This window comes from Brachyistius frenatus, unplaced genomic scaffold, assembly GCF_029030835.1.
Source record: "Brachyistius frenatus isolate BFR_SWC_R1_liver_20210118 unplaced genomic scaffold, ASM2903083v1 Contig_41, whole genome shotgun sequence".
Taxonomy (NCBI): Eukaryota; Metazoa; Chordata; class Actinopteri; family Embiotocidae; genus Brachyistius; species Brachyistius frenatus.
Window position 1 is genome coordinate 944,766 of NW_027210640.1, and position 24,833 is coordinate 969,598.

Genomic DNA, 24,833 nt, shown 5'->3' on the forward strand with positions numbered 1-24,833 from the left:
TATATCGTAAAATGGGCGTGGAAAGGTCTGAAGAGAATGTAAGCATTCAGGGTGGACTCGCATTTCTCCATTACCAGAGCTGAGATAACTTGAAACGAGCATTCTTTTGAGTCAATATTTAAAATAAAACAAATGAAAACGGCAATGACTAAAATAACGGAACCCCGGAATCAAATGTGTTTTTGTTGTACAGCCTTCTGAGGAAATCACTGCTAAGAGATGACTTGGTGCACCTGTCAGGTTCATTTTTAGTTTTTCTTTGTCCTAGTGGGAGTTCTTGGATTTTCTTTCGTGGAGGACAGTCAGAAAACGATCTGGCACTTGATATCTGACTTTGGAATTCAACTGGTTATCTCTGCGGAAGGTTTCTCTGACTCTTTGTCCCCCATTCACATCATCCAGACAAGAGGTCTACTTTCCTCTTGTTGCTGCCTGCAGGTACTTTGACTGCAGCCCCACGTACCTTAACCTTCTTCAGAATATTTGCCACTGTACGCAACGCACTTGTCTATAATTTTCCGTCTGATCTTCGCACACAGCTTTCTGCTTTGCTCCCTCTGCTCCGCGTTCAGTGCGGCGCACACAACGATACCAAGCAGGAGCGACCGCTTCTCCCCTTTTTTTTAGGCTGACTGACCGATTACAAGATTGCAGACGTGTGTGGCACTAATTAAGACCACAAACTGTTTGTTTGAAATTTAAAAAAAAATGCCAAGGTAAGTCATTACAATATTACAAATGCACCATCACAATTTTTCCCTGTTCACTTTTGTTTATTGTGCAAATAAAGACAGGTAACAGACACTGTATTTATTCTCTTTTAACCAGCCACCAGAAAACAAGAGCTGGATGAAGCCCTCGTCTCCATGATAGTGAAGGACACACAGCCCTTCAGTATTGTGGATGATGTTGGATTCAGGGGCATTTGTGTCCAAACTGGATCCTAATTATGTTCTCCCTACAAGGCAGGTATGTGTGGGTGCATGCATGAAACAAATGAGTACTTTATTGTGTCTCACAGTTCAGCACTATATATTTTTTTCCTTTAGGCTCCGAAGGCCATGGTGGAGGCCAAGTATGAGTCAGCTAAGGAGAAGGAGAAGGCTAAAGTGGAAAAGGTGGCTGCTGTTAGCCTTACTTCTGACATGTGGACATCCACAAAACCAAAAACTGTTGAGAAACTGTTATTTCTGAATAAAAATGAATAAAATGTCCCCTGTCCTGTACATCATTGTCCAAGTTACACAAGCATATTCAGTCCCCTCTCCCTAGTTCCACAAGCACTTCCACTGTCCTCTGCCCGCTTAAGCCCATGCCATTTTCCTAAAGTGACAGAAAAACATTATTACACAACCTGCCATATCATATGATACTACCATTTTGGGGAAATGTACACACACAGAATACATTCAAAAAAATATTTTATTATGCACATATGTGATAATTTATGTACAGAAATTATTTTGGTCATACATTTTTGTAATTCATAGTCATTCCCAACAGCCATAACAGACACAAAAATCCAACGCATCACATTATGTGGTTCAGATTACAGCTGCCTGTGATCATACACTTGGCCAGCAGGTGGTTTCGTGTGCACGTGAAGCTTCGAGAAATGAACCCTTTCTCGAACCAATTGGCTGAAGTGGTTTCGATGCCTCATGAGGCTTCATGTCACCATCACCAGCGCAATGTAAACATGTAATGTAGTTTTTATTTTTTTTTATGTGAGCAGTTAGCAGAAGGCCCTGCGTCAAGTTTGATCAGAGAATTTACCCGGATATGTGGAACAGGTGTGACACCATCTGTACTCAGCCTCTTGATTGTTCCTGCAGGTGTGTTGCATGAGTGGCTGATTACGAGTGACATCAGCGCCGACCCTCTAATAAACATTTTTAATAGAAGACAGAAAGCAATCAAATATAATATTGCTATAAACCTGTCAATAAAATGAATCGCTAAATTCCTTTTGACCTGTTTTGGTTTCAGTGTCCTGGTTTTGTGAATGCTGCCTCATTTGCCACACCGGGGCGGTTGAATAGAGCGCAGCCATTATTACACGTTATTAGTAACACCTGTGCTCTTCCTACATCCGTTCTGAAAAAGACCAACGTGTTCCCGTACACGTTTCATTGACGACCACAGAGGACTCACTGTAACAGTAATTGCAACAGGTTAAGTTCACGCGATCAAAATATTCGCGCCCAGATATACACCGAGAAAAATAAAACACGAGATCGACTTAAACGCTGAAGTATCCGATCACAAAAAAAAAATAGCCGACGTTGCCTCAGTGTATGTCCTGCTGCCAGTTTAAACTGTACTTAAATTAAAAAAAAATTAAAACTAGGTTCAACCATAATCATGAATTAGAACGTTTCATTTAAATGGCCAAATGAGTAGTTTTTAGCTACTTCATGACAAAGGAATCGTTCAGTCATTGTCTGCTATATAAAGGCTATAAGCATGACACGGATAGTCTTTGCCAGGCAGGTCTTACTAACTGTCACATGCTGTCCACCGAGAGATGACATATTCAGCAATTAATATTGCGGACGCTGCCAGTGAGAAGCAGCACAATGCGAGGAAACAGCCCGCACATGACCGACTGACGCACTTGCAGCCAGGTGGCCGTGCAACCCTGAAGCTCGAGCCGCGCTGGAGGCGTCCAGCTGTAGCGGCGACGGAGAGGAAGCTGCTGCTTTCTATCAAAACAAAAGCGTGGATAAACACCGGAGGGGGGGGGGAGACGGGGCTCAGAGATACAGAAAACTATCAAATTTCTCCAGAGTCTCAAAACTTCAGAAAGCTTTTTTTTTTTTTTTTTTCAGTTGTTAACTTAATTGAAAGTTTACATTACTACATTAATTACAAGATCAAGCCGATACAAAATGTGCTAAGAAAATCACGATTTCAGCTTTGTATCCAGTTTTTTTTTTTTTTTTTTTTTAAAGCAGTGACATCGTCCACTGGAAAGCCCTACGTGTCATCGGGATCACCGGCATTCCTTTTAGCTGTGTTTATCAGGAGACAGCCGCGTGCACTGCTGATAAAAGGTGACGCCAACCGAGAAGACGCAGCGTTTCGGCGCCTGGGTCTCCCAAACCTCCCGTTTCCTCTCGTCCAGTCCCTTTGAACAGACGGATCGAAGTCGAACCCCCCCACACCCCACAACCGCCCTTTTGTTGCAAACACTTGAAGCTCCGGCTTTCCATTCAGGCCTTGCTTGGGTCGCTTCGGTAAGCTAAACCAAAGAAAAGTAAGAAAGTAAGAAAGTAAGTAAGAAAGAAAGAAAGAAAGAAAGAAAGAAAGAAAGAAAGAAAGAAAGAAAGAAAGAAAGAAAGAAAGAAAGAAAGAAAGAAAGAAACCTTCTGTACATATTGACAGAACCTCTCGTCAAAGCTTTGGGTATTTTCCAAATCTTTGTAATGTCAAAGGTTAAAGAGGCCACTCATCAAACAGATTGAAGACTGAGGCTTATTTGGAATTCACCTTTTACATTTTTGACCTTCTCAGGAATGTCCTCACAAACCGGCCGTTAACCTTCAGCAAGACAGCGCCTACACCTTTTCTGCGTGTCCACCAGAACAAATCCCAGCTGTGAGTTGGCACGTTTTGGTTGACAGTACAACGCCCCGTCCGAGGTTGTGAATTCAGATAAATAAGAGATCAATCACAGATGACAGCTGCATCGGTTTAACCGCACGCCGCACTCTGCGCCTTCCTTCCTTTAGGTTTTCTGCGGGAGGACTAACCGAGCTCGGCAGACGGAGCCTACGTTTGCCAAAACAGCAACTTCTAGTCTTTCCTGTTGTAAAATTGAAATACACTGTTTGAAAATACTTCAAACAAAAAATATTCATCCGGTTTCCGTCACTTATTAAAGCTCGGGGTCATTGTTGCCTCTTGCGGACGTTGGGAGGGGAAACACACCCACTTGCACGTCTGCGGTGACGTCAACCGACGAAGTCGAGCGTTTGTTCTGAAATTTAGGTCCAACAGGAGATGCAGAAAAAGAGCTCAAAGAAGCAGTACCAACAGTTGCAGCGACAACAGCAAATATCGAGGAATCGAACCCCGGAGCAAGAACGATGCCAAATATCTCAAATTTAAATGTAAAAAAAATCATTCATTGGGGGAGGGCCGCTGTCGTCTACAGCTTGGTGAGTTTTGTCACACAACATGCATCATACGATGGTCAATGACGATCGGTTAAAGACGGCTCAAATATTTTCCAAATGAACCCGCGGTGTTCATGCAAGTCCTGGAAACAATCCCCCGATGTAGCGTAGCCGGACCCGATCTATAAATGAACTGTGTTCCGCCGATGGGGCCCAGTAATGCACCCATCGCAGCTCGGGACGTCACCACGCGGCAGAGGACGGGGAAGAAGATGCCGAACAGGGAGTGAAGCTCGGCTCGATAGTTCCAACCTGACCTCGGAAACAGCTTTTGACAAAACAACCCCTACTGACGAAGACCACAATTCAACAGGTCCGAGAACGCAAGAAACTAAGTGGACCTCAACTTTTGTCAACTTGTTTTGCTGCTAGATATGCAAATCACACTCTGAACATGCCAAGTTTCCCCAAGTAACATCAAGTAAATCATTAATATCATCCATGCGACTTTACCTGAAATAAGTCATAACGAGTCACGTATTTGAAACCAAACAGGGAGCGCTGCCAAAGTGAAAATCAACAAAGCATGAAGAAAATGGATTTGTAAAGGAGGAGAAGGGGCTGGTGACCTTGCTAGAGTGTTTACTAAACCTATGGAGGAGTCTGGTTGGTTACAGCTGAAAGGGGCGCTCATAACACAGCCCGATCAAGCCTCCTTTGTTCTACCTCCCTTTTCTGAGGAGGAGATCCCCAGTTGACAGCTGAGTGGAAAAGAAACATCCCCTCAAGCCACTTTTTTTTTTTTTTTATTTTTTTTATCTTCTTTCGCAGTAAATTCTTTCATGGTGAACGAGGAGCTTGCAGCCACGGCCTCTCACTTATTCAAAGGAGGAGGGGGACACACGTTTTCTGAGGCTCGTTCATTCCAGTCAAGTCAGTTGACAAAAGTCAGACCGACCTGAAGCAACCCTCTCCCAGGTCCCTCAGGTGTGTCAAACCCAACAAGGGATTAGCACGAACTTCCTCTGGGCCAAAAGCAGTGGCAGGTTTTTTTTTTTTCCATTTTTTTTTTTCTTTTACCACCTCAACCCTCCAGCTCACCTTGAATTTCCAAATGTAACATAAACTTGAATGAATGTCGACAATGAATCTTTGAGTGGAACATGATCCCTGACGGGAGTACCTGTGGGAGGGAAAGGTGTGTGCCAAGGGTGGGGCTGGTTGTGTAATTTCACCTGTTGAGGACACAGATTTCAGAACTCTTTCGCTATTTACTGGCTGTCGGGTGCTCGTTTAGAAAAGTAATGGGAAACGTCATCATCTGTGGACATTTTTCCATCCACCTCTGTAGATATATAACCTTTAATTTCTTGGTCTTGATCTTTGGACTTTGACAACAATATGTTTTCAAAAATGTCTGTGATTAAAAGCCACTTTCTGATTCATGTTTTTCTTCCCTGTCAACTCAACATTCACTTGTTGGAAAAACAGTGATGCAAATTTCAGCAAGAAGAATAAAGCAAAAAAAACAACAACAACAACAACAAAAACGATGGTATTATTATGATGATTAACCTCTAGTTATGTGATTTTTGTTATTATACCGTTTAACTTGATAATTCTTCATGGATTCATCAAAGCAGTCCCTTTTAAAAGTAATCATGTGAGCTATTGTTGAAATAAAGATTGGAATAACTGCAAATTTAATGTGATTGTCAGCAAACTTCATCATTTCATCAAAGTTTCCTTTTAAGTTAAACATGAAAATCAACAAATTCACAAATTACAAAGGTCATATCTAAAAAAAAACAAAAAAACAAAACAGTGACTCACTTTGCTCACATTTTCTGATTGGCTGATTCTTCTGTTAAAATTCAGGAACAGTTCACGCCTTTTCAGCCAAGACTAGGACGAGCCACCACCTCACTACGCTGCAGAGGATTTACAAAGAGAGACTGCACAGAGAGGGGGGAAAAAAAAAAAAAAAAAAAAAATCTAAACGGGAAAAAACACCGCCAGCAGGCAACAGGATGCACATGGTCCTAAGAAGGATGGCTGGTTGGATCCAGGAAATGGAGAGAGAAGGAAAGGAAAGAGCGATTTTGGATCGCAGCTGCGTTCGAATTGAAAAATTCCTGTTTTGAAGCGCAGAGAGGCATTTTGTTGTTCTCCCCCCCCCCTCCGGACCATAAAGAGGCGGAAGGCCACAGTTTGCTACAGCAAGAGTTAAATGCGGTTGTGTTGGTGAAAGCTGTGCAATCAGCATTTCAAAACGCACAGCTCTTATTTTGTTTTCATGTCGGAAAGACTTAGGGAGAGAAAATCAACTCCAGTTCTCTCTTACCGATGCAAACTGTTTTTGCAACCAGAAATAATATCAAAGAAAAAGTGCCGTCTGTCGTAAGTCATGAGCATGTACTTGTGACTTGTCAGATCGTGTCACTCAAAAGGAAACCCTTTTTTTTTGGGGGGGGGGGGGGAGATTTTCAGTAACTGTCGGCGAGATTTAAGAAGTCACGTGGAAGGTCTCGTCAAGAGCGTCAACTTTCTTTGAGCGCCGCGGCTCTCCTTCCTGTTCGTTTTTTGGCCATCCATCTGCAAATAATCCAATCACTGATTGGATGTTGGGCCTACAAAACATTGATGAATATCTTTTAAAGATTCTTAAGAACAGATACTGACTCTGGCTCAGTATTTTCTACTTTTCTTCATCATATTTCAGCCAAATGACATTTAATGGGGAACTATTGTAGTTTTTACTTCACTGCCTTTATCCGACAGACATAAAGTTATTGGTTACTTTACATAATATTTGACAATTAAAACATATTAAAAATGGCATTCTTCCATCGCCCACTTAAGTACCCAGAAGTATATACAGATGTTAAAAGTGTCATCTAAGTATGCTGAGCAGGGAAAGACTGAGGCTCACATGTCATTGTCCTCAATTCAATGCAGTAAAGAAAAGAAAACATTACAATATAAAAATTACTAATCTACAAATAGGCTACCTAATAAAAAAAAAAAATAAAAAAAAAAATATATATATATATACATGGTAAATTTTTAATACTGATTAAACTCGACTCTCCAGTATAGGAGATTTGACCAGAATTATAATCCTCGTGGTAAAGACTTACCTTTAAGTCATCGTCCGTAGGCTTTTACAACGTTTGTAGTTAGCTATTCCTTTAATATCAACGTTCATTTACGGCTAAAGATTTCAAACAACAGCGTCGTCGCGCCGCGTGGATGTGGGATGCGTCTCCGCGTCACCGAGCCTTTAAAAGGGGATCTCCGTAACGCGTGTGCAGGTTCAGTCCTCAGCAGCGCGCATCTGCTCCACCGCCGCTCTTAACCGCTTCAAAACACCGCTTCTTCGGAAAGGATTATTTGACCCTTTTTGTCCAAAAAAAAAAAGACACAAGAGACATAAAGTCAAGCTATTCCCCTTTTCCCCCGGTGTCGACAATCAAAGCACTTTTATTTGGTTTCGCTGTTTTTAAACCATCAACGGATCCTCGAAAGCGGAAAAGGGGGAAAAAAAAATGTAAGTGCCCTTCTTCTCTTCGATGTAATTGTTGATTTGTTGATTTCACAACCGTTTTCTGGCAGTTCTTACGCTCTTTTGTTTCATGAATTGTCCTGTATTATTGGAGATTGGCCTTTTTAAAAGTAACCTGTCAGCAAACTTGGAAAAAAAAAAAAAAAAAAAAAGTCACTCGGCAAGAGTTTAATTTAATGAAATGCTGATGTGCTTCTTGCAATTAAATAAACCATCATACTTTAAGGGGAAAAGAAAAAAAAGAACAAGAAACACGACACAAGTGGGGGAAAAAAAAAAATGCAGATATTATCTCGATTTTCAAGGGGATATGCTGTGGATCTAATGAGAGGACGTAAAACACTCATGGGACGATGATCATCTCGCATTTGTTAAATCGAAAGGCGATTTATTTTGCCATTATCTCAAGATTGGATTTCAATCAAACTCAAGTGAATTATCATTCACAACAAGTGCACCCGTGCCTAATTTATAGACTATTTTCTGTCTGTCTGTTGGCTTCACCTGGTTCCAGAAATGACCACATTCACCTTGGTAGTGATTATCTGAGGGGAAAATAAAAAGGGGGCCCACCAGGGAGTGTCTCGGGGAGGGGTCGTAAATGCAACGAGCCCTGGCATGACATGATGGAAATATGAGAATCGAAAGTACATTCCACATCTTCTTCCAGAGGACATAATCACTGACGGAAGTGCTACTTTATATAAATAAAAAAAAAAAAACTACAAAAAAACAGGAATTAAGCAACGTGTTTCTTCTTCATGTGATGGATTCTCTTTTTTTGTGCGAGGCATTGGCAAAACATTTCCTCAGGCTATTCTTCACTGGCTGTACATAAAACAAAAAGTATGTGGGAACTTATGATGGTGAAAACCTGTCTGTCTTTGCTTTACTGGTTTTACTATATACAGCAAATATGCCCACAAGTGGGGGTTTTTTTTGTGGTTTTTTTAAAACATAACCTCTATGGGGGATGATTATGTTATCTGAATGTTGTGAAATTCTGCCTATATATTGATATTTATTTTTGAAACTTCAAACTGTTCATAAATCCAAAATGCATGTCCACTGTATCATTGGAAACCAACACTTTAGGACTTCATTTTGTAAGTTATTTCTAGGTTTAGATATAAAATGGTGTTGGTTTCAACATAAAACAAAATGTCTGAAAGAAAAACAAGTCGAACTCCTTTATAACCACAAACTTCTGGAAGGGAAAAGCTTATTTGTTCGATGTCCTTAGAAGGCATCTGGAGGGATTCTCTAAATTCTCGATTAAAAGATATTAGGTCATTTCGCCCTTACCTGACTGGCATCTGTGATCTTTGTTTTTATTTCAGGATTAACAGCAGAGACCGCTGGAGGGTGTATAAGAGGGTCAGTGTCATGTTTTTCCTGGCTGCGGTGGCGCTGACTGTCGTCCAAAGAGGGAGCATCAGCAGCGGGGCATCCTTCGAGCTCGAGAGGCAAGCGCGCGCGAACGCCTCTCAGGGAGGGGAGCCCGGAGCTGCTCCGCAGGCCAAGAGTGACTCGAATCGGGGGATAAAAGGCTTCTGGAAGGCTGGCGGACACCAGTCCCAGCCTAAAGCTCGGGCCGCCACGCGGGAGTCCGGCAACACTAAAGAGAGCGCTCCCAGAACCTGGGACGTAACCAGCTCCAACTGCAGCGTCAACCTCAACCTCTCGAGGCAGAATTGGTTCAAGGGCCTGGAGGACAATTTCAAGCAGTTTATGCTCTATCGGCACTGCCGTTACTTCCCCATGCACCTCAACCACCCAGAGAAGTGCGCGGGGGAAATATATCTGCTCGTGGTAATTAAATCGGTGGCCACCCAGCATGACCGTAGGGAGGTCATTCGAAAAACCTGGGGCAAGGAGCAGGTGGTGGATGGAAAGAGGATAAAGACCTTCTTCCTCCTTGGCAAGCCGTCCAACGAGGCAGAAAGAGCGAACCATCAGAAACTTGTGGAGTACGAAGACTACATCTACAGGGACATTCTCCAGTGGGACTTCTTGGATAGCTTCTTCAACCTGACACTCAAGGAGACCCACTTCCTCAAGTGGTTCCACAGCTACTGCCCCAGCGTGCGCTACGTCTTCAAGGGGGACGACGACATCTTTGTCAGCGTGGAGAACATTTTTGAGTTTCTGGGAAGCACCCGCCACGACAAGAACCTGTTCGTGGGGGATGTGATTTTCAAGGCTAAGCCCATACGTAGAAAGCAAAACAAGTACTACATCCCCCCGGCTTTGTACAATAAGACCCACTACCCTCCGTACGCAGGTGGAGGAGGTTACCTGATGGACGGGAGACTGGTGAGGAGGCTTCACTGGGCCGCAGGCACCCTCGAGCTCTACCCCATCGACGACGTCTTCTTGGGCATGTGTTTGGAGGTGCTCCGGGTCACGCCTGTAAAACACAACGCCTTCAAGACGTTTGGCTTGGTGAAAAACAAGAGCAGCAAGCTGAACCGAGAACCTTGTTTCTTTAAGAACATGATCGTGGTGCACAAGCTGCTCCCGTGGGACCTCATGCACATGTGGAATCTGGTGAACAGCGACCTGGTCTGCTCTCAGAAAGTGGAGATCCTATAGTTTGACGAGAGCACCAGGTAAGGCCAGCGCCGACGCACCGAGCTTTACCTCGGTGGATGCCACTTGGAAGTACAGTACATGAGAGTCGAAAGAAAACCGAGCGTATTTATGTTGCCATTTTGAAGGACGTGCTGTCAGCGCGCTGATTCTTCAGAGACGGTAATTGAGTTGAGCTGCTGTATCAACGCGCACACGAAGGACGACGGCTAAATGTTTAAAACTAAGAGACCTTTTAATCCATCCATCCATCCATCCATCCATCCATCCATCCGTCCATCCGTCCATCCGTCCATCCATCATCTTCCGCATATCCGGGGTCAGGTCGCGGTGGCAGCAGGCCAAGTAAGCTGACCCAGACTTCCCTCTACCCCGCAACATCTTCCAGCTGATTTTGGGGGCGGCGGGGGGTCCCGAGGCGTTCCCAAGCCAGCCGGGAGATATAATCCCTCCAGCGTGTCCTGGGTCTTCCCCGGGGTCTCCTGCCAGTCGGGCGTGTCCGGAAAACCTCCAGAGGGAGGCGCCCGGGAGGCATCCCGATCGGATGCCCGAACCACCCCAGCTGACTCCTGTGACGCGAAGGAGCAGCGCCTCAACTCCCAAGTTCCCTCCTGATGTCCGAGCTCCTTACCCCGATCCCCGAGGCCGAGCCCGGCCACCCTACGGAGGGAACTCCTTTCGGCCGCTCCGTAGCCGCGACCTCGCTCTTTCGGTCACGACCCAGAGCTCGTGACCACGGGCGAGGGTCGGGGACGTAGATCGCCCGGTAAACTGAAAGCTTCGCCTTCCGGCTCGGCTCCCTTTTCGCCAACACGGCCCCGTGTTGGATCCGTTTTACAATGTTCTACAAACGCCCTCCTCCTCTCTTTCTCCGCGGCCGACATGTATTCCTTTTCTTCCATTTGCGTTGATACGGCGGTTTATAATCGAAACGGGAACCTCGGAGCCTTGTGGCAGAGACCCGTGACCAAATCGGTAACGGCAGTGAACCCAGTAATGTGAATGCGCGTCCAAAATTGAAGGTAAAATGTACTGCGAGGACAAGCGGCTACCCAAATCCTAAATGTGTTTGTAATCTATTGTGCTTTTGGACAGATGGGAGGGAAATAATGTTTGATTTTTTGGTTTTTTTTTTCATTATCGAGAGCCCCAGAAGCTTAGGTTTGAAACTTCACTTCACTTGGACCATTACGACTTCCAAGTCAGAGAAAGAAACAACTCTCTCTACCTCAGTAATTCTGGTATAAAACTCTTCGTTTTCATCGTCGGCCATCTGCACTATGACGTCGTTCATTTTTATCCCGCAGGACACGTTCCCAAAATAAGATTTGAATCACTTTTTTGTAACGTAGAAGTCCTTGCACTCTTTGTTTTGGAATGGCGAGTGACTTGATCCGGACGTCTGCTGCGTGTATACTACTGAAGGTGTAAAACGAAACCAAAAAAAAACAACAACAACAACCCCCGCGAGCTATTGCCGATACACTTGAGGGTTTAATACGACACTGTGAACTAAAACTATTGCTGGTACGAGACTATAACATGTTCATTTAAAGTGTTCCCACCCCCCCCACCCCCCCAATAAAAAGGGGGGTAAACTCGGGGTTCTTGCATTTAATTTAAAGCGACAGATGAACACGTCCGTGGGTTGTGCGAATTATCATGAGAGTTTAACGTAGCGGGTGATGTTTGCGATGTAAATATGATGTAAAATTCAACGTGTACATAGTATGTCATTTGTAAATAAACATATTGACAACGCAGTTGTCTTTGAAACCTGTATGTTCAAACAAACATTAAAGTAGTAACGGTGCACTTCACACACACGGGTTTGTTTGTTTTTTAATCAGGATGTTTTCCCTACGGGCGGTGTTTGCTTTGTGATAAGATGACAAAGAACTCTCACAGGAAAAGAAAAAAAAAGAAAAAAAACTGCTGCATCATAACTTTTAGACAACATTAACGGTACAAGACGGAAATGTGAGACAGAGTCTCATTAAAAAAACAACAACCCCGCTCCTCCTCGGGGGGGGCGGGGGGACCTGGACGCATTTCGCCCGGGATTCAGGCCGACGGGGTCTCCGAGCTTCACCCCGTCTTGGCGGTTCAGCAAAACGGTTAGACCCGAGTCGCTTTTTTTTTTTAAGCGCGCCGGCGGGCCGGACCCTGGGAATGACGACGGGTCGCCGCGACATTTTTGCGAGGCTTTCCCGGGCTTCGTATTTGCTGACACTTAATTGGAGGAAGCTTTTTTGATGTCAGCCCGGTCGACGGGTCAGCCGGACGGAGATGCGAGCTTTCACGCCGGCTCTCGATTTTTCTTCAAAGGCCTTCTGGAGCGCCATCGGAGGAGGGAGGGGGAGAGGGGGGGGGGGGAAGGGGGTTAAGGGTGGGGCACGGCAGAGGACGCGGGAATGTCATTGCTCCGGCTGAATTGGAAAAAAAAAAAAAAAAAACATTCTTCGGGCTGCGGGGCTGCAGGACCAAAAAAAAATTAAAATTAAAATTAAAATTAAAAAAAATACTCTTGTTCTTTCAGATCACGTATTGTGTAGCTGACTTTACTGCAGACCATCAAACCGGGGATGGTCAAACTCAATAGAAAAAGAGTACATGGAATAAACAAGATGACTAGGATTAAACAGCATAAGCCTGTTTATGATACAAAACAAATCCAAGACGTGGTTGGAGCAGGTCCACGCCCGTATTTGTCAAAACAAATTTGATAACTGGAACAAGCTTAAAAAAAAAAAAAAAAAAAATATATATATATATATATATATATACAACACCTAGTTAAGGATTAAACCAGCGGTTCGGATGTCTAGGAGTTGCTCACATGGGATTTTTTTTTATTTTTCTCCCCTCTAAACTGCTATTTTATTGCTTTTCTATTATTCTATTATTATCTTGTTGCTTCCTGTATGCTGGTGTAGTGAAAACATTTCCCCTCGGGGATTAATAAAGTAACTACCTAACCTAACCTAACCTAACCTAACCTCTCACGGTTTCCCTTCAATAAATGTTCAAATGATCCAATACCTCAGCAAACATCAAAGGTCAGCGAAACGTTCTAAACGACTTAAAACGGGTCCTTTCCTCACCCAGTAATCACATGAAGACAACTCCCATGTATCTGCTGTCCCTGGATATAAAACCGTATTATCAAATACTTCAAAAAAATAAGGATGACGTATAGTATCAGCAAGTTTGAATTGAATGCTTTAACTGCATTTGAGGCCAATACTTGTAGGCCTGTACGTACTTTTACTGAAGCAGGGGGGGGGGACTCGTCCAAGAACGAAAATCAAACGGTGGAAGCGAACTTATCGAACGAGACGGGTAAATTCACAGAAGTCTGCGTGACTTTCTGAAATGCAGAACTATTCAGTCACCGCAGCTGGTTCCTGTATTTCAAACAGACCGTGTTATGCAAATATGAATATGAAAATTGCAGTAATCGGATACCCAAGTATTCTGAAACAGTAGACAAACCACCGACGGTCCAAGTCTAATCATATTAGCCGTTTAAAAGAACAGAAAATAACTATATAAAAGCCTTAAACTCCTAAATTTCATTTATTTTTTTTTTTTTACAATGCATTTGGTCCTTGACTAATCTATGACTGGAAATGATCGAAGTGTGTTGATGACAGTGAAACAACAATACAAACTTCACACGCATCGACGACGCCAAGCAGTGTGTTGTTCACCACTACGAGCGTCCAGCAAATCTGTATTCAGCAGAAGAACGGTGTGGTGTGTGTGTGGTGTGTGTGTGTGTGTGTGTGTGTGTGTGTGTGTGTGTGTGTGTGTGTGTGTGTGTGTGTGTGGGCATTGTGACTTCAACAGTGCAGTTCTGTGCCCTCGGCCACCACATACATGAAGACGACAAAGCTCCTCTGTGGAGGGGGACTCCGAGCCGAACACTCCCCTCATCTTAAAAGAGGACTGGTTACTCCAGATGAGTTCTTACGCGGTTTTTTTTTTGGGGGGGGGGGTTTGGCGACGGGAGTCGTTTCATTTTGCGCACGCGTTAGCGTTTGCCGAACAAACGACGCAAGAAAAAGAATTTGCATGCGCAGCGAAACGGGGAGAGCTTTGAACGACTCCCGCACGGGAAAGTAAAAGGCGCGCAAGGTCGTTCCGGACGGCCGACGTGACGCCGCGGAGGGAAAAAAAAAAGCGAGTGGGATCTCTGGCACTGATCGGGGGGGGGGGGGAAGGAGGGACGGACACAAATCTCTAAATGGAGGTATTCAGTGGTGCCATCATCGGCGCCTCCCGCCCAGGCACCTTCAGGAACAAAGATCCCTGTTCAGCTGGCAGGGCCATCAGATGACAGCGTACTGCTGTCCCGCCGTCCCCCCCGCCCCCCTCCCGCCTGGTCGTGTCGCTGACAAGCAGGACCTGAACCGAGCCCGGGGTCAGAGCTAATCTGCTCATGTCCTCTTAAATCAAGACGGCAGGAACAGTTCAGGTTCTGGGGAAGTGATAAAAAAAAAAAAGAAAAGTGACCTCAAAGCGAGCGAGTTTGTCCCGTCGAGACACGCGTCTTGTCCCGTACGAGTTTTTAAAGTTTGCCTCGCGTCCTCGTCGTCGGGGACAGTCCGCGTCCACCTTTCCGTCCATCCGTGTTCTGGGCACCAGAAAACCAGTAAGTTTTTAGCTCGATATCCAGTTCCGACTCCTCAAATTTGAACACCGGTGACATTTGACCGTTTCAGGACGAGGACGGACTTAACTCTTCCCGTTCCCTCGCTCTCTCCCGAGGTAATAAGAGAGGGACGGCTCAAGCCTCGACGCGATCGCTGGAGCACCGAGCAAATCCATCACACTTCGATTTGTATCACGGCGTCGCGGTTTGCCTTCGACTCCACTGCCACCGCAAGGTGGACTTTGGTATTCAAATATTTCAACAATCACCGGACGGATCGCAATGGTGCTCAAAAGATGAATTCTGACCAGCTCGATCTGGTGACTTCTCATCTGCAAAGGGAATTGATATAAGCAGCTGAAATGTAACTCCGCTTTTTTTTTGTTTTTAAAAGCTGTAACAGACCGTCAGGATGCAAAGTGTAAAAAAAAAATAAAAAAAATAAGCTGACAATTAAGTCTTCAGCTCTGGATCATCCAATCATAAAACAGAACACGCTCATCTAATCCAGCAGATTATGACAAATTCAAATGATTCAGACTTCTCTTGCAGCATGATTAGCCCTCGCGCTCTCTTTACAGTTCTTCACCAGGTCGAGTGTCCCAAGTCCGCCTCGGAGGACAGCGCTCGTTTGCATGGGGAAAGGCAAGTGTTGCCGGAGAGCGCCCCCTGCTGGAAACAAGAGGCTCATCACCAATCTAGTTATTTTCTGGCGGTATATTTATGAAGGCTTTAGACCCGGGTTACGTTTCGGTTGCCGGCGTTACTGGGTTCCGTACTTTACGGAGGTTTGAGAAATATCAAAACGCATTCTTTAAAAGATGCGTCACCCGCGTCGGGAGGATCTGGACACCGACACCTTTCAACAGCACCATGTATATATATATATATATATATATATATATATATATATATATAAAAAAAGGGTCCTCGTTAAATTACAAACTGGGATATATTCAAGTAAAGCGTCACCTCGGATGTGTCGGTTCATCACCCGACAGACGCACGTGGAATATTTTATGGCTGTGGGACCCTGCTGATGCTTCAGATTGAGTATAAGGGCAGACATTTAAAAATCGCCACCTACATGGTTTTATTTAATCATGTGAAAATCTTGAAGGATTGGATTAAAAAAAAAAAAAAAAAAAAAAAAATTAGTCAATGCACTACAAATATTTTATGTTATATAGATCAGAGGTCTTTCATCCGCAACTCAGACATCAACTGTACCCCACCAAACAAACAGGACACGAACATCTTTGCCTTATTTTTTAACACCCGACTTTAGAGAATGGACTCGTCTATCAAAATATGCTTTGCACATTACAGTAAAACTTTGCATCTAAAGTAAACTAAATGACAAAAAACAAAAAAACATATGGATACAAGAGTTGTTGTTTTTTTTTGTTTTTTTTTACAAAAGGTAAAATGAAATCATACAAACTGTTTACATTTACACAATGTATCTGGCAAAACAAGCATATTTTTCACAGCAAACTCAGTTTGCCAGACCCATTCCATTTTACTCCTTCGGAAAAGCATGTAAGCTAACGAGGGTGAGAGGTGCAGGTTTGCATTCGGGACATTCATTACTCACACGTAGCACTTAAGCTGAAAAGGTCAAAAGTACCGTCTGGTACAGAAGGGGGGAGGGGGTGTGGAAGGTTTGAGGGGTCTAAATAAAGGGCTAAAATGCCCGTTTACAGTTAAATATATACCAATGACGCTTTCTGGAATGTCCAAAAGCTCTGAAAGATGATGAAACCAGAGTTCATTCAAAAAGTAAAACGGACCAAGGCTTTAGTCATCAAACTTGATTTTCTTCCCCTGGGGCTTGGCTCCAAATCCACCACCACCACCTCTTCCACCTAAAAAGGGGGGCAAAACAGGAACGTTTAGTCGGACAGCATCGACACTTGACACCAAATATGACTTGACGGGGAGAAAGGGGACACGGTCAACATTGATCAAAGTCCCAAACAGTAAAGTTAGTTCGTCCAACTTGTTCAAGGTGTCGCCTGATGTTCCGATTCATTCAACGTATATTATCCAATTCTTAAGGTTTGGCTACAACATCCCCCCCCCCCCCCCCACTGGGTCCAGTGTAATCCCCTACCTCCAAAACCGCCACGTCCGAAGCCACGTCCGCCTCCACGAGGTCCCCCCCTTCCTCCTCCTCTGCCGCCGCCGCGGCCGCCGAAGCCGCCGAAACCGCCCCGACCTCCTCTGCCGCCGCCCCCGCGGCCTCCGAAGCCGCCGCCGCCGCCTCGGCCTCCGCGGAAGCCGCCGTCGCCCTTGGGCTTGGCGTAGTCCAGGGTCACCCTGCTGCCGTCGATCTCGCCTTCCTCCATCGCCTCCTTAGCCGCCTTGCAGTCGTCCTCGTTGTCGAAGTCCACGAAGCCAAAGCTGCAGAGAAAGACGGGGGACGACTTGGTTAAACGTCACTAAAATCAATCACAGAAATTGGCAGTTTCTGAAAGGTGTCGACTGTTTCACATCAGACATGGGCAACTCCCACTGAGGTAGCTGCCTGTTTTACTGCGAGTTTCCTCTACTTCTCATGCGAATCCGAACACCGTCACTGATCGACAGAGCGGTGCTCACGAGAAGAGTCGACGGGCAGAGAGGGGGAACGTTTCCACGTCTCCAGACTCACCCTTTTGATGACCCCGTGTCTCTGTCTGTAACTATCCTGGCTGCTACGGCAGTCTCGAAGGCATCCTTAAGGGTGTGATCCGTCGTGTCCTCTGAGAGTCCCTTGACAAAGAGGGTTTTTGTCGGACCTGATAAAACGAAACAAAAAAAAAAAAAGGGGGGGGGGGTACCGTTAAAAAAAATAACAACAACAATCCACCACAATGATAATCTGGACAAATCCAACATAATTAAATCGAGCTGGAGCTCCAGGCACAGAGCGGATCAGGACTCGACTAATGATTCGTCGCAGTTTCAGGGGGTCACGCTTTCACCACATCTGGCCGGGATAACTTAGTATCCCAACACGGACGACGGCTGCTTCGTTGGGATTCCGGTCTGCAGACCTACCGGAGTTCCCGCGGCCTCCATCTCTCCCACTGCTGTTCTGGCTGAACTCCAGGCGGATTGACCGGCCTTCGATTTCTGTGTTGTTGAGGCTTTCAAGAGCTTCCTTGGCATCCTCCATGCTCTCGAACTCTACAAACGCAAAACTAAGGAGAGAAGCACAACATCAGGAGCGGGTCAACGTACACATTCGCGTGGTCTTAAACCCGAAGGTTCCTTCCACTGGACCAACTGCACTTGTTTGCGCAGCAGACACGAGCGACGTCCACGTGGAAGTAGGACGGGCCTGTTCTGACTGTTCACTGGCTCTGCTTCTCGTGCGAATCCATGCAGAATCACGGGGAAGATTAAGCGGAGCTCATGAGAAGGTGCTTTTAAGTTTCACGGACAAAGTCCTCGCCGGAGCCAAAACGTGTCATTTTGCCCGGTCAAGCCAGTTCCTCGCTCACGCCGTGCGGACACCTACCCTTTGGCTCTGCCATCTTTCTGTGGAATCCTTATAGAAACAGCCTTCTCAAAAGTGGACTGTAGCGCGTCCTCTGTGGCGTTGAAGGAGAGATTATTCACTACCAGCGTTTTACTGGCTCCTCCGGTCACTGCGGGAGAAAGGAGACCAGGATTGAAAAGGGCATCGTCTTTGGAAATCTAGGAATATTAGCATCACGCGACAAACTCTTACGTCGGGAGCCGCGCGCGAGGCGTAAATACAGCGTCACCTTTCTGAAATGTCTTCAGCTCACCTGCCACTTTGGCCCCTTTCTGGCTCTTTTCGCCAACAAAGTCAACCATGATGGACCTCCCCTGTACATCAACTCCCTGGGCCTCCTCCAGCATCTTCTCGGCTTCGGCCTCAGTTTTGAACTCGATGTAGGCAATGCTGTAAATGGGAGGAAATATTACTCATCTCGAAAATGCCTTTAAATATGCATTTTGCTTCATTCTATATTTCAACTATTTTACTTTATCATGTTACTTCAACTGTTCTAATGCATTTGAAATGTTTATATTTCTCTCTGACTGATCTAGGCAAAGGACGCATATGAAAATACATGTTCGTTCAAGTCTACCAAAAGTGGTAAAACACAAGAATGTGACAGCGATTGAGGATAGGACCGGCAGACGATAAAACACACCGGTACCGAAGACATAGCGCTGCCTTTGTTGTACCTCCGTACATTACACACACGGGTACTAAACAACCACATGTATGCCAAGAAATGGAGGACGTGCGGTCACTTTCGTTTAACATTTGCTTTTCTACGCCGGCATCAGTTAGAAACGTCACGTTTCCTATCCTTCCCATATTTGTGGGACTGAAACAAGAAACAGTCGCATGCTGCCGTGCTCTTACCCTCTGTTGGAACCGTTCTGGCCTTGAGGCAACCTGACGTCGACCGCATCTTCGAAGACTTCTTTCAAGTCCTCAGCCGTCGCAGAGAACGGAAGGTTTTTAACGAACAGCGTCCGAGCGTCCCTCTCTGTGGAACACATGTCAACGTCAGCATGGGTGTACTGCAACCGACTTCTTTTAAACTTCTGAGAGACGTTTAATCGAGTTAATTAAAAGAGCGCAGGTGTAGTTTTTTTTGTTGAAGGCATCTTTTACCTTTCTTGCCCTCCTGTGCACCCTCTTTGCTTCTGGCCCTGTCCAGCTTCACCTCCTGACCCATGACCTTCTTGCCGTTGAGTTCCAGTGCCTTCTGCAAGTCCTCCTCAGATGCAAAGTCCACATAGCCAAATTTCCTGTTGGAAGTACGAACCATTAGACATTCCTGCTTCACTCTGAATGACAATGTCTCATGCTGCATCTACAGACTAACGTCATCTTTTTAAATAAGACAACAAACAGTCAAACAACGAGTGTATTTAATTTACAATGACGCGAGAACCAGTTACTTTATTTTGAAGGATTAACAATGACCTACATCTGGATCTAACGTTCAAATATGACTTCAGAGGTAATACTGGATCGTTTCCCCCACATATACTGACAATGGAATAGTCCAAGTCAGGTTCGTTCCAAATACTTTTTCAATAAGATTTCTGTCAACCCAAAACTCCACACACACCTGAGCATTAATTAAAAAGTACAAATCATCAGTATGCACAGCAGAGGAGGTTAATGTGTGTATATATATATATATTTTTTTAATTGAGTGCTTACTTTGATCCTCCTAACCGGACATCAACGACCTCCAGGCTGTTCTTGGTGAAGAATTTCCTCAGTGATGCTTTGATTTCTTCAAAGTCTTTGTTGGAGTTCAAGTTCCCAACAAACAGAGAAAACCCTGACAAATGGAAGTACAATTTCAATGAGTTTAATGATTTGCGTAAAACGTTTTTGTTAGAACAACGATGCCAGACAGATTCAGACTAACAGAGGTGACATCACACATCAGTATTAAGTCCCTTGTTGATCATCATAATGTTTAAAGTCTGATCAGTGGGCCGGTGCATTCATTCTTACCTTCGGCTTCTGACTTTGATTTCTTGGCAGGAGGGGTGTCCTTCTTGCTCTCTGCCTTCCTCTTTCCGGGCGTCACGGGAGCTGCCGTACAGAAAAAGTAGCATTGCATAATTTTAAGTCCGTTCGCTAGCTAACCATGAAGAAGCACAACACGCATTCTGTAAAAGTGTGCGCGGCGGTTAAATTTTGGAATTCGACTTTTGCACAAGTTTTAATTCGATGAACTTCCATCACATTTTAAAACTCACCTTCTTCGTCATCGTCGTCATCCTCCTCTTCATCCTCCTCCTCTTCGTCATCTTCATCCTCATCCTCTGACTCTTCCTTGGCCTTCACCATGCCTGCTTTCTTTGCCTTGGTGGCTGCTGAGGCTGGAGTGGTGTCCATCTCCTCCTCAGAGTCTGGAAAGCAGAAACATCGTTGAGCTGCAAATCACTGACCAAATCAACATGTGTGACCGCCTGCAGTTCGCCCGCGTCAGATATATGAAAGGTGACATCATACACTGTCAGTATTAAGTCCCTTGTTGATCATCACACAGCTGTAACTGTCGTTTCAAAGCAAGCCACTCCAGTGACTCGGTGTCAAAGTACAAAAGACTTGCATTATCTAAAAAAAAAAATAAGAAGAAATTAGAGACAAAGTCTCACCATCTTCATCGTCGTCATCATCATCAGATGACTCCTCTTTTGCAGGCTTGGCCTTTGCAGCGGATTTGGCAGCTGGTTTAGCTGGAGCCTTCTTCGGGGGTGGGGCCTCTTCTTCTGAATCGTCCTCCTCCTCCTCAGAGGACTCCTCTTTAGCAGGTTTGGCCTTCGCTGGGGGCTTAGCAGCTGGCTTGGCTGCTTTCTTGGGTGGTGGGGCCTCTTCTTCGGACTCATCTGAACGGAAAACGATGCGTGACAAATAAATTTCAATTGTAATTTTAAACAAGATCTCTTCCAAGTCTACCAAAAGTGATAAAACACAAGAATGTGACAGCGATTGAGGATAGGACCGGCAGACGATAAAACACACCGGTACCGAAGACATAGCGCTGCCTTTGTTGTACCTCCGTACATTACACACACGGGTACTAAACAACCACATGTATGCCAAGAAATGGAGGACGTGCGGTCACTTTCGTTTTAAACAACGCCCGACTGTATGTTGGGACTTTATCCAACTCTGTCATCAACTGTTGTGATCCGTCATAGCACAAATGCACTTCAGGACATACCATCATCGTCATCATCGGACTCCTCTGCCTTTGCGGGAGCTTTCTTAGCTGGGGTTGCTTTTGCAGGCGTCTTCTTTGGTGGGGGGGCCTCCTCCTCAGACTCCTCCTCTGTTGATGATTGACATATCATGAGCTCTTTTGACACATTATGTTCAAGTTGCGAACATTTACATTGGATAAATACAAATACTGCCGTTGGTGTAACAACAGACATTCAAGCAGAAACGGTCCAAAAACATGGCATTAGTATAGTTATCATACACTACCAACACTTCCTGTGCATTTATCATTCGACTACTGCATGTCTATTTAATAACATTTACGTCAGTGTGTCTATACCAAGTTGCACTATCCTGAATATCGATAGAAAAAATATACTACACAAATAAAGTTAGAGCAGGTTGACATCATGAAACTGAACCACCGAGATTTTTTTTCTTCCCACCCCACCCCCACATACATACTATGGAAATTCCCCAGAATAAAAGGTTGAATTTCATTGCTTACCAGAATCATCATCGTCATCTTCACTTTCGGCTTTTTTAGCAGCGGAGCCATTTTTAACAACCTGGGCGGCTTTAGCTGGTGTGGCTTTCTTCACCACTTTGGGCGGAGGAGTCTGCAATTTAAACAAAAATCATTTTTAAAACTTTAAATTTACTTCAAATATATATATATATTTTTTTTTATTATAAATTGTGATTTCTAGAAATGCACACAAACACTTCAAAGTAAACGTACCTCTTCTTCCTCATCGCTGCTGTCCTCTTCACTGGATTCCTCCTCCACTTCTTTAGGGGGTGGAGGGGCCTTTTTCTTCTGAGCTGCTTGAGTATTTGCTGCCTTTAAGGGGAAAGGATGAAATGAAATAAATAAATAAATAAAATGATTGCATTAGTCCAAGCACAGGTTCTAACTAGGAACTACTAAGGTGATCACGGTGCTCCAGGTGATATTCGCAAACCCGTTTGCACCGTGTAAACGTATAAAAGTAACAACACGTGAGGAGCCCCCCAAGTCCACTAATGATTGAATTACTGTAACAAACAAATACGTGGGTTAAACATGGGGGGGGCAGTTTAGCGTCAGCTCTCCGCGTCCTCTGTAGTTCGCCTCGTGTGTCACTCAGAGCGGGCGCACAACCCACGTGGAGCTAAGGAGGTCGGCCAGCTAGCGCGGTGGCTAATTTTACCGTATGCGCACCACCTTTTTCAAACATGTGCTCACCCTCCTATCGTGGGGGAAGAAGAAGAAGAAGAAGAAGAAAAAAAAAAAAAGCGGTTAAACTGCGAATCAAATTGCAAATAAAAAGCCAAACGCGGCGACGCATGCGTATTACGTCGGAGAATTAAAAGGAAATAAGCGTCACAGGAACAAAATTGGGACAATGCTAATAGGTACCAAAAAAAAAAAAAAATGATGGTAGTGGAGAGCGCACGTTTCACGTTTAAAACAAACGATCTTTTCAAAGGTTTAATATTAAAGAGTTCGGTGGCTAGTATGAATAAAAGTACAAATCACTCCCGTGTATCTTTAAACTAACACGCTGAAAGTCGAGAGCGCGCATGAAAGCCATCTTGAGTAGTCTTGTTAGCGTTAGCGGGCCCTGCATGGGAACCAACCCAAGGCACAAACATGGCCGACCTCAATAAAAAAAATATATATAAAAAAAAAACCGGATTTATCTCGAGAGCATCTCCCACCAGGCACTTTGTTCGATGAAGACTTTTCGAAAAAAAAATTTTTTTATAAAAGAAAGCAGTCGTCGCCATACATGAGGATACATCTCCCCCTCTTCTTTTCCTCTCAAAACGCAGCAACTTCTCCGTCAAGGCCTCACGCGTAAACATTTCTATCACAAGCGCGCACAACGGATTAAACAATTAAAACCGACGTCGTTCGGGCCTTACCTTTGCTAACTTCACCATGGTGCCGTTGTGTGTTTCGGTGAAACACAAATTGCTGGACGTTTGGAGACAAGTAACAGAATTAGCTAATGCATGCACGTGGCTCTGCCTACTCGGTGGGACATTGGAAAGGAAAGACAGATAAGTCGAAGACGCGCTCGTTACTCTCCTGCTCTGCGCGCTCGCGTGGACCCGCCCACATGACCGTGCCCACCAATCACAAGTTGTTATATTTCTGTCGTGCCCGCGCCTCGCCTTACAAAGAATTTATTACTGCACAATAACAAAGAATTAATTGTTGCCCTCCTCCCCCTCCCCCCTTTACCGATATAAATAAATTCATGAAATAAATAATGACGTGATAATATTACTGTCATTGCTTTTGTGGTTTACTTACTGAAGTCAGTTGTATGCTATTCTGAATTTAAAAAGAGACTTATTATTGTAACGTGGTAATATTTTGGACTTTAAATGTTAAGAGGAATAGAAATTGTCGACAATTTGATCAACTGTATATTTTTGTAATGGTAACACAACAAAAAGCTCTTTATGTCCCATGCAGCTGTTTATATGAACCACGTGGTTCGGGCCAGTTGCCATAAAACATCAACCACGTGTAACGTAACATGCGGAACACAGCCTGAGTCTACAGCAATGCTGGAAAGTAGCTACTTTCACTTTACTGTACTGTACTGAAATACAAATTTGAGTATTTCAATTTGATTCATCCAACTTCCACTCCACTACATCTTTGAGGGAAATATTGTACTTTCTGTTCCTCTACATTTATTTATTTAGGCTACTTTTAACAGTGTCTATTTGACACAATAGATAATATAAAGCGCTTTTAAATAGGCCTACAATACATTGGTCGAGATTAAACTTGTGGCTTCCAACTTTTTGGGCTTTTGATGTCTTACAAAAAGCAGTGTGTGGTCAAGGTCACATTTCAGATGTCATAGATGTCATTGTTAAAAGCTCTATCAAATCGTGATTTTTTTTTCTTCTTTTAAACCTCTCATATAGTTTCATTTCAACAATTATAACATCCAATATCTCAGTAAGAGCAAAAAAAAAAATCCCAAAACATTTGTGTATCAAAACTTTTTTTTTTCTTTCCTCCCCCAGTAATCATTTGACCAACCCTCAGATTTATCTGCTCTCCCCGTTTATTAAACTTGACATAAAGTCGTTCAAACTCGCTCCACCTGCACCAGCTACAACAGTAACACGGATTCTCCAGTAGCAACAATTTAATGATGT

The 24,833-nt window shown here is 44.4% G+C and overlaps 2 protein-coding genes and 2 non-coding genes across 5 annotated transcripts; 1 reads left to right on the forward strand and 3 right to left on the reverse strand.

The window, feature by feature from the left end:
• The first annotated feature begins 4,327 nt into the window (after nt 1-4,327).
• Nucleotides 4,328-10,661, forward strand: b3gnt7 (UDP-GlcNAc:betaGal beta-1,3-N-acetylglucosaminyltransferase 7). Its single transcript, XM_069702218.1, has 2 exons — nt 4,328-4,407; nt 9,027-10,661. The coding sequence occupies exons 1-2, from the start codon at nt 4,328-4,330 to the stop codon at nt 10,279-10,281; spliced, it is 1,335 nt and encodes a 444-aa protein (XP_069558319.1). The 3' UTR covers nt 10,282-10,661.
• Nucleotides 10,662-16,097: 5,436 nt separating this feature from the next.
• ncl (nucleolin) lies at nt 16,098-23,716 on the reverse strand. Of its 2 annotated transcripts, none has more exons than XM_069702271.1 (16): nt 23,574-23,716; nt 22,409-22,506; nt 22,171-22,283; nt 21,664-21,771; nt 21,095-21,325; nt 20,693-20,845; nt 20,445-20,525; nt 20,142-20,265; nt 19,584-19,720; nt 19,329-19,455; nt 18,718-18,854; nt 18,444-18,573; nt 17,981-18,123; nt 17,592-17,718; nt 17,052-17,341; nt 16,098-16,803 (listed from the first exon to the last, which is right to left on the reverse strand). In XM_069702271.1, exons 1-16 carry the CDS (start codon nt 23,589-23,591, stop codon nt 16,736-16,738), a joined length of 2,085 nt encoding a protein of 694 aa, XP_069558372.1. In that variant the 5' UTR covers nt 23,592-23,716; the 3' UTR covers nt 16,098-16,735. The 2 variants fall into 2 exon arrangements, with proteins under 2 accessions (XP_069558372.1, XP_069558371.1); XM_069702270.1 differs by having other exon boundaries at nt 20,445-20,528.
• On the reverse strand, nt 19,064-19,201 carry LOC138623106 (small nucleolar RNA SNORA57). The gene has a single exon (XR_011311064.1). It is a non-coding gene; the product is annotated as a small nucleolar RNA SNORA57 (small nucleolar RNA).
• Nucleotides 21,415-21,552, reverse strand: LOC138623107 (small nucleolar RNA SNORA57). The gene has a single exon (XR_011311065.1). It is a non-coding gene; the product is annotated as a small nucleolar RNA SNORA57 (small nucleolar RNA).
• Nucleotides 23,717-24,833: the final 1,117 nt, after the last annotated feature.